The sequence below is a fragment of the Mandrillus leucophaeus genome, unplaced genomic scaffold (assembly GCF_000951045.1).
Source record: "Mandrillus leucophaeus isolate KB7577 unplaced genomic scaffold, Mleu.le_1.0 Scaffold35, whole genome shotgun sequence".
Classification (NCBI taxonomy): Eukaryota; Metazoa; Chordata; class Mammalia; order Primates; family Cercopithecidae; genus Mandrillus; species Mandrillus leucophaeus.
The window spans coordinates 1,531,183-1,540,347 of NW_012103698.1; the positions used below are offsets into that span (position 1 = coordinate 1,531,183).

General features: G+C 50.5%; 1 protein-coding gene across 2 annotated transcripts in view; it reads left to right on the top strand.

Annotated features, from left to right (window-relative positions):
- Window positions 1-7,944, top strand: part of VPS39 (vacuolar protein sorting 39 homolog (S. cerevisiae)) — a 46,863-nt gene extending 38,919 nt beyond the window's left edge. For both annotated transcript variants that reach the window (XM_011989255.1, XM_011989256.1), the window contains 11 exons: window positions 7-93; window positions 424-497; window positions 838-936; window positions 1,541-1,658; window positions 2,163-2,291; window positions 2,924-3,026; window positions 3,253-3,298; window positions 4,174-4,323; window positions 4,478-4,612; window positions 4,868-4,959; window positions 5,826-7,944. In XM_011989255.1, the coding sequence (XP_011844645.1) occupies window positions 7-93; window positions 424-497; window positions 838-936; window positions 1,541-1,658; window positions 2,163-2,291; window positions 2,924-3,026; window positions 3,253-3,298; window positions 4,174-4,323; window positions 4,478-4,612; window positions 4,868-4,959; window positions 5,826-5,901 (1,109 nt within the window). In that variant the 3' untranslated portion in view covers window positions 5,902-7,944. The remainder of the gene's footprint in view (window positions 1-6; window positions 94-423; window positions 498-837; window positions 937-1,540; window positions 1,659-2,162; window positions 2,292-2,923; window positions 3,027-3,252; window positions 3,299-4,173; window positions 4,324-4,477; window positions 4,613-4,867; window positions 4,960-5,825) is intronic.
- Window positions 7,945-9,165: the final 1,221 nt, after the last annotated feature.

Genomic DNA, 9,165 nt, shown 5'->3' on the forward strand with positions numbered 1-9,165 from the left:
GGCCAGCTCTGCAGGTGCTCGTGGACCAGTCCAAGAAAGCCAACTCCCCTCTGAAAGGCCACGAGAGGACAGTGCAGTATCTGCAGCGTCTGGGTAAGTCCACCTTTTGAAAGGGAGGGGAAAGCGCTCCTGTTCAAACGACCTGGTCTCTCTCCATTTCTGTTTCTGCTTGGTTGCTCCCCTCCCTTCCATGCTTGTGTTCACTCAATTTCATTCCTCCAGATGGCATAAAAATCTCTCAGTGGTTGACCTATGACAGCCCCCTGGTATGGAGCCAGCCCAGTAGGACTAACAGCCCCGAGTAGCTCATGCTTGAGCTATCTTTTCAGGAAAATGGATTCTGGGGCAACCTGCCCACCTGCCTTCCCAGTGCCACGGGCAAGATGGGCCTCAACTGCTGACAAGTCCTGCTTTCCCCTCTAGGCACAGAAAACCTGCATTTGATTTTCTCCTACTCCGTGTGGGTGCTGAGAGACTTCCCAGAAGATGGCCTGAAGGTGAGCCACGGGAGTCCCTTGGATTTGTCTGGGACCGCACTTGGTCCTGACTGCACTTGGGACAGCAGTGGATGGAGAGGAGGGTGGATTCATGCATCCGTCCTCATTGGTACTAGAAAGGGTGGACTGGGAAGCGTGAGCCAGCGCTGAAGTTGGTAGAGAGAGCCTTGCCCAGGCTTGAGGAGGCCTGTGCCTCGTCTGACACGCTGACTGCCTGCAGATGCCTTCTCGTACCCTTCCCCTCCTAAAGCCTGTTTGATCACTGCACTCACATGCATGTGTGTTTGGTGGAACTGCAGTCAGATGGTTCTGCTGCTGGAACTCGGGTTCATTCTGACAGATATTTACTGAAGATCTCCCAGAAGTGGAGTCTCTGCCACGTGATCGAGTCCTCGGCTTCTTAGTAGAGAATTTTAAGGGTCTGGCTGTTCCTTATCTGGTAAGGTATTTTTTGGTCTGCACTAAAAAGCTTTAAACCCAGGATCCAGGACTGCACGGTTCTGTTATCCAGCTGTTCAGATTTGGGATTTATGTCACTTGCGGATTGGAAGGATGAGGGTTAGTTCAGCTTCCTCTGAAGAAAAAGATCCCGGTAGACCAAGCTGGAAATGCTACCTAGCAAATCTAGGTAAAGTACAGAGGGATGAAAGAATGATGTTTTAGAAAAAAAAATTCCAAAGCCACATTTGTACAGCCAAACTCAAAAGTGACCACAGGACAATCAAATAGGCTTCAGTACCAGGATGCAGATACTTAACCATAATTACACGGGTCGATGTGAGAGTTTGGAGGATTATGGGACCAAATTTGTAAAAAGGAGTTTAGAAATTGAGAAGACGGCTCCTCACGTTACGGGGTCGCATTGTGAAACTTCTGGTGAAGCTTCCCAGTGGCTTTTGATGAGCTGTCTCTTGGTCGTCTTTGCAGCCTGATTAGGGGATAATCTGGATGGGACCTCTTGGGCCTTAAAAATGTGCGGGAGGCTGGGAGACCAGGTCACAGCCTGGAGAATACCAGTGACAAAGACGTCCATCTTGCCTCAGGAACACATCATCCACGTTTGGGAGGAGACAGGCACTCGGTTCCACAACTGCCTGATCCAGCTGTACTGTGAAAAGGTGCAAGGTCTGATGAAGGAGTACCTCCTGTCCTTCCCCGCAGGTACCAGTTCTCTTAGGAAGTCGGTTGGCCCCAGGCCTTAGAGGAGAGCACAGACCCAGGTGCCACCTGTGGTGGGGGTATGCAGGCCACCCTGTTCTCTGCCCAGGCGGGCAGAAGTTCTGAAGAGGAGCCAGGGGAGCTGAGTGACACGGGCCTGGCACATGAGACTCAGGAGCCCTTGTCTGGGTCCTGGCATGTCTGAGTGTCTCAGATTCATCGCTGGGGGAGGGTGGAAGGAACAGATCTGTCTGCCAGATGGCAGCTATACTGATAAACAGGTTTGCCCACAGAGTATTTCTCTACTCAGCTTATTTGTTTTTAACTTGAAGCTGATGTTTTGGGGCCACATAGAGACTGTGAACTAAAAGAAACGAGCATGGAAGCCACCCTCGAGGCCTTTCTGGTCATGTGGTGACATCCTTGAACCCCATTCCCTTCATTTTTCTTGACCCCACATTGCCATCTGGCAGCATACTTTCATGTTGAGCTTGGTTTCCCTTAAAGGCAAGACCCCAGTCCCAGCTGGAGAGGAAGAGGGCGAACTGGGAGAATACCGGCAAAAGCTCCTCATGTTCTTGGAGATTTCCAGCTACTATGATCCGGGCCGGCTCATCTGTGATTTTCCCTTTGATGGTGAGTGTCTGGCTTACGGCCAGAAGCCACTTCAGCTGAAGGTCGTGCAAAGACTAGTCCACCCCTTTCATTGTTCCCTAACTCTCCACAAAAGTTGGGCCTGGAAAAACCAGGCGTTTCAGGCCAGTGCTCCTGTTTGTCCCCTCTGAAGACTCACTTTCGTACGGTGACTGAGAAAAGTCTCCTTCCTGGGTGTGAACCACATGCTAATTGATAGCCAGGTTGCAACCTGTTTTTTGCTTCAGAACATGTTCTTGGCCAAGTTCATTGCTCAGCAGTTTTTGTAATCTGGCATGATTTGTCTTTATGAGAGCTGAGAGCAAGCACTTGCTCATCTTACCTGAACCACCTGGCTTGTTGTAGGTGGTTGTTAAGTACTTGGCTGCTGAATGAATATTCTTACCCAGTTTATATGTGATCTCAAAAAAGATGGGATAACGTACTTCCCAAAATAGCTCCCTCCTCCTCTTTTGAACTTCAGTCATTTTCTCCTTGAAGAAAAACCCAAGCAGTAAGAATCCTATCTTCTTCCCTTTTATATTGCCGTGTGTCCACTCCTCTGGACAGCTTGGTCCTCACCTTGTGCTTGCCTGATTGGTGGCAGTGGTTCCTCATATTCCTTTTCCTCCTAGGCCTCTTAGAAGAACGAGCTCTCCTGTTGGGGCGCATGGGGAAACACGAACAAGCTCTTTTCATTTATGTCCACATCTTGAAGGATACAAGGATGGCTGAGGAGTAAGTTTGCCCCGCCATCCTACCTCCTAAGCAGTCTACAGGCCCCGCAGAGAGATGAGAGCTAAGAAGTCCCTCTCCCCATACTCTGCTGCGGGAGCAAGAATCGCCTCCATCCCGGCCCCCAGTTTTGGCTATGGTTAGGCTGCTCCAACAGGCTGCACGCACAGCCTCTCATTTAAATGTGCCCCCCTCACACCACCTCCTCTCACCGCTCTCTCCCTTACAGGTACTGCCACAAACACTATGACCAAAACAAAGATGGCAACAAAGATGTGAGTAGTGGCCCTGACCCAGGGAGCACGTGTGCATACCTCGCCCCATTGGTTTGACCAGAGGTGGCAATAATATGAGTGGCAGAATGAGACGGGGCATGGGTCAGGGCTCTGATTGATCTTGCATGTGTGTACTGAGGGAGAGCATGGGACCATTCGTCCTGGTGTGCTTGGGGTAGTTCCGGTGTACATCTTTGTCATCCCTGTGATTATTAATAGCACTCCTGTCTCTTTACTCTCAGGAGTCTTGATTTGTGTTATAAATTATGAGGTCCGCCTGTCCAGCGGGAACCTGTCATGGTTCTGATGTACTACATCTCGAATACACGTTGACTTGTCAATATCTGGAGACATTTTTGATTGTTGTGACTGAGGACAGGGGTTCTGCTAGAATCCAGGGGGTAGAGGCCAGAGATGCTGCTAAATAACACACAGGACAGCCGCCAAACCAAGAATCATCTGGCCCCGAATGTGCAGTGAGGTTGCGAGACCCTGTGGTACTGGCACCAGTAGGAAATGCAGCGTCTCACTTGCTATCCCCACCTGCAAAAGTGTGGACAGAGTATCAGCTTTTAAAGCCAAAGGAAATGAGGAATCTTTTTGAATTATTTTACAGTGGTAGCATTTTGTAAATGGTATAATGGTAAACAAATACAAGGCATTTTTTTTTTCTCTCAGGGAAAAAGCAATCCTTAATTAACATCTTCCGTTGCCTGTTTGACCTTACCAATTTAAAAGGTGAAAATGACGAGTTTTACATGCTCAGGGATAGCTGTTACTGTAGGCGAGCCCCTCGCATCTTTAGGCACGCTCCGTGCTGGGGGTTCTGGGCGGGTTGCTGCCAGCCTGACGTGGCTCCTTTCTCTCTGAGACAGGTGTATCTGTCCCTGCTTCGGATGTACCTGTCACCCCCCAGCATTCACTGCCTGGGGCCAATCAAGCTGGAACTGCTGGAACCAAAAGCCAACCTCCAGGCTGCCCTGCAGGTCCTGGAGCTGCACCACAGCAAACTGGACACCACCAAGGTCAGGAGTTGTTCCCAGGGAGATGGAGGGTGTTTGCAGGGAGCATCGAGTGAGAAGAGGAAATGCAGAAAGGGACTAGGGTCCAAGAGCTCCATGGCTGCATTCTCACTCCTGTTCCGCCTCACCCAGTCGCTATCTCTGTTCCTGTCCCTAGGCCCTCAACCTTCTGCCAGCAAACACTCAGATCAATGACATACGCATCTTCCTGGAAAAGGTCTTGGAAGAAAATGCACAAAAGAAACGGTTCAATCAAGTGCTCAAGAACCTTCTCCATGCAGAGTTCCTGAGGGTAGGTATGGGCCTTCCAAACTCGGGTGGGCTTTTAACTTCCAGTATCAGACAGTGTCCACATGTTCCCTTCTGACCAAGGCAGAGCCTGTACAGTGCAGCTCAAGCTGATCCAGTAGCCAGCTTGACATTGAATTGCCAGTGTTCTAAGCAGAAGAATCTGTGACAGCTGAAAGAGGAAACAGTGCCGGCCTCTGCCTCCTGTTTCTGGGTGCCACACTGTGGAACTTCTTCCTCAATCCCCCTGTTCTCCCAGGTCCAGGAAGAGCGGATTTTACACCAGCAGGTGAAGTGCATCATCACAGAGGAGAAGGTGTGCATGGTGTGTAAGAAGAAGATTGGGAACAGGTGAGCCTCCTTCACACCTGTGCAGCGTCTGAGCTCTGTGGAGGTGCCCGGGGGTGGAGAACGCTCAGGATGGATTTCTGCCCTTTAACAGAGGAGGAGAACATGGCCGCTGGCTGTCCTGACAACTTTTAGTTCTTGAGCCTTCAAAGAGCAGCCTGTTCTATCTGTTCGGGGTGGGCTTTGAGAATTTGAAGACCCGCAATATATGGTATGGAGCTGTTGGATTCTTGTCCGTAAAACTCTTCCCCTCTTGAAGCTAGAAACTGATATAGTGGGTGCCAGAGAGATACAGGTCAGCAGAAAGTTGTTATATTTTAAGGAAGATCTAGTGAAGGAAGAAAAAGATCTTTCGAGTTACTGCAGTGTGACTGGAGTAGGACGGTGAGCCAGCCTCATACTGTGTTGAGACACATCCTCCAGTTAGCCCCTTTCTTCAGAGGAGAGGGACTTGTCCCTTTTCTTATGTAGCTGGAAAAATATTTTTCTTTAGAAAGACAAACTCGCTGTCCTTTTTAGAATTAGCCTGAAACCTGTTCTGATGGACATTGTCGGCTCTGAGGAAGCCAGTGCTGAGTTTTGGGCTAGTGCACTGCCCATCTTTATTATGCCGTGTGTTTTGCATAGTAAAAAAATACCCCATGCACTCTTAACTGTGTGCACCTCATCCTCTGGTTATTTCACAGAGATGATGGCTACAGAAATCCAGAGCCCCTCAAGGCAGGCTGTTCTTTCTGTTCTTTGATGTTTGGGTGGGCTGCTTCTTGGGATGGCCCCCAGCAATGTGCCTCTTCTGTAGGAGGTGCCGCTGCCAGAGAAGTGGTCACTTAGAGGCAGTCCTCACTCCCAAGCCATTTTCTTCCCTGCAGTGCATTTGCAAGATACCCCAATGGAGTGGTCGTGCACTACTTCTGTTCCAAAGAGGTAAACCCAGCTGACACTTGAGCCCAGCATCTTGGGGATCCAGCAGATGGACAGCTTGGCTCTCCCAGAGAGGTGAAGGAGCACCTGGCCTTAGGAATCCTGGCTGCCACCACCACAAGGCTCCCTATTTGGACACTACTGGCTATCTTGTGCCCTGGAACAACTCTGAATTAATTAGACTCATGGTCTGGCATTGCCAGCTTTTTAATGGGAAAAGAGATTAGTTATACCTTATACCATTATACTGTGGGCAATTCCAGAGAATTCAGTACCTGCTTGGTCAGGAGGAGGTGCACCATCTTGCCTTTGCATACCAGTCACCTGAACAAGGAAACTTGTCACACGTGTTTGTAACCATGGGGTTGTTCATCAAGGGCTTTTCTATTAAGATAAGTATACGACTTCACAAGGACCCCACAGCATGGCTCACTGGAGAGTTCCATGAGAGAACAGTGCTTAAGCTTCTGGCCACATGGACCCGATGGCTCACGTTCTGCGTAGCGTTTTACGTCCCCGTGGTAGCCATGCCCTGCACCCCTCAGTAGCCGCCCTATTAGTTTTCAGTCTCCTTTTCTTTCTCACCATTTATCACTTCCCTCACTGCCCTACCCAGGCTTTCTCTCCCACTTCCCTGACTCTGGGAATAACTAATATTTATGCAAGGTAAGATGAGAAGCAAGGGGAAGTCTCAGTTCCTAGGATTACAGTGCTAGTTGATTATCGGGTATGTTGTAAATAGACCCTCTTTGGCCACACACTCCATGCCTAGATGCCTCGGAGAGCGCCACTCTCTGCCTAGGCCGGGCCCTGCGTCCCTCGCCTCAGGCCGGGCCGAGTGTGACCGCAGCTCCTACGGATGAGCCTGCCCTGTCTGGGGTATGCGTGATCCCTAGACACATGTTCCCACAGAGGTCCCCGCTCCATTTTCGCTCACCAGACACTCAGGCGAGCTGGCTTAGTCTTTGCGAGTGGCGATGTTGTGCTCTGGGCCCTTTCTCTTTTTCCAACCAGTTTCCATTCACTTGCCTTACAGCCTGCCCTGGCTCCCCAGCTTTGTTCGGCAGTGGTGTGGTTGGAGGGTTGTGCTGGGATAGCGCAGGAAGGTGGGTCCCGGCAAGACGCAGGGGATGAGCGGACCTGGAACTGACAATGACATGCTGCCAAGTGTTCCTGAGAGGTGTTCAGGCACGGCAGAGAGGACGTGGGGGGCAAGAACAGCAGCACGCCGGTTTAAAAATAGCTCACAGCCACACCTGTGGAGCAGTGTGGGGGATCCTGCCACAGGTGCACAGGCTGGAGTTTCAGGCACTGCAGGCTGAGGACACACAGGGAGAGTGGCCCTGTCTCCTGTCCTCCCTGGGGTTTTTATAGACTCGAAGTCTCACTGCACCAGTGTCTTCGATGGTATTGGGGTGGGTGATGGTGCCCAACACTAACAGTTTTAGTGGCCTGTCCTTGACATGCCATGGTCCTTTGGAAACCATGGCTTCATGCTGTGTGACAGATCAACGTGCTGATGGTAAGTAGACTAGGCGCCCCCAGGCATGCCGTCCGTGGGGGCCTGAAAAGACAGTGAGTGCCGTTGGCCCCATTCACAGACGTGGGAGACTCTGCTCAGGCCTGTGAGGCTGGACAGGCCTTCACCAGAGTTCAGAGGAGCAGTGTGTGGCGCCACCTCCCAGCTGGCCATACCCACACAGAAGCAGTGCTGCCTGTGGCCTCATCCGGGCCAGCTTGGACTCTGCTTCCTCCAGGAGCAGCAGGGAAGCCTGGGCTGCCTCCCTGGATAGCAGGAACTTGCCCTGCCACATGTTCCCTGCCTTCCTGGCTAGCTGTGCTTGTTATCTTCCATTATCACAAACTGTTTGAAGCAATAGAATAAAGAACGTGTGTTTCCTTTCCTGGTATACATACATGACCCCATCTGCCAAACTCCATTCTCCTTCCCTCAACTCTGCTCTCCACAGAGCTATGGAGAAGGCTGGAGATGAAAGCTTTGTAGTGAAGACTGATAAAGGTCTCATCACTGCTCCTCATAATAAACCTAATGAAGCAAGAAACCAAGCCTGTCTGGGTCTCTTTATTTCCCCCTCCCGTGGAGTTTGATGAAAATAACAATGAAAAGGTAGTAATTTCACAAAGAACTTAGAAGAATAAGCCAATTAGTGACCAAGAAAAAATGAATATAATACTTGCATTACAAATGTTGCCCCCTGACACTTGGTACAGCCAGTGTGGTCATGGCTGATAAGTCGTCAGCACAGATACGGAACATGTCCATCATTACAGAATTCTACCGGACACACTGGCGCTCTGGAAGATCCGGAACATGTCCATCATTACAGAATTCTACCGGACACACTGGCGCTCTGGAAGATCCGGAACATGTCCACCATTGCAGAATTCTACTGGACACACTGGCGCTCTAGAAGATCCGGAACATATCCATCATTACAGAATTCTACCGGACACACTGGCGCTCTGGAAGATCCGGAACATGTCCATCATTACAGAATTCTACCGGACACACTGGCACTCTGGAAGATCCGGAACATGTCCATCATTACAGAATTCTACCGGACACACTGGCGCCCTGGAAGATCCGGAACATGTCCATTACGGAATTCTACCGGACACACTGGCGCTCTGGAAGATCCAAGTGTTTTCCCCCTTCATGTGGTAGCAGCTGGTGCCTCTTCCTGCAGCCCATGATGAAGGAATTGGGATGGAGGGACACAGGGGTGTTTGGGAAGTGGAGAAGTGTTGGTTCACTTTGGCCAACTCCAGAGAGAAAATGTAGCCCTTGTTGTCTCTGTCACATCTGGCACTAGGGGCAATGACTTTATTGTGTGGTGGGGCCGATGACTTCCAGAAGAGGGTGGTATAGCCAGAAAGACTCACATCAGTTGGGAGCTAGGGCCCCAGCCTGTTTCCACCCCCAGCTAGCTCTGTGCCCTCTCCTCTTGTGTGGATCCACGGGTCCCCTGCACACATTCACAGCGATCACCAAGGTGCCGGACTCTCATTTCTTAGAGCCCAGGCCAGGTCTTTGCTTCACAATCCAAATAAAGCAGATACAGGCCCTTCTTTGGGGTCTGGTCACTGGCAGTCACACCTTCCTTTTTGGGGGAAGTTTCTGGTCTGAACTTGCCTATTTGGTTCATTTTGGAGTTGAATCACATCTTTTTTGGATGTATTTTTCAGCCTGCGACTCTAGGCCTTGGGAAGAGGAGATGACTGAATCTTTGTTGAGGGACAGAAATTCTGTCCCTCCCACAGTTCACA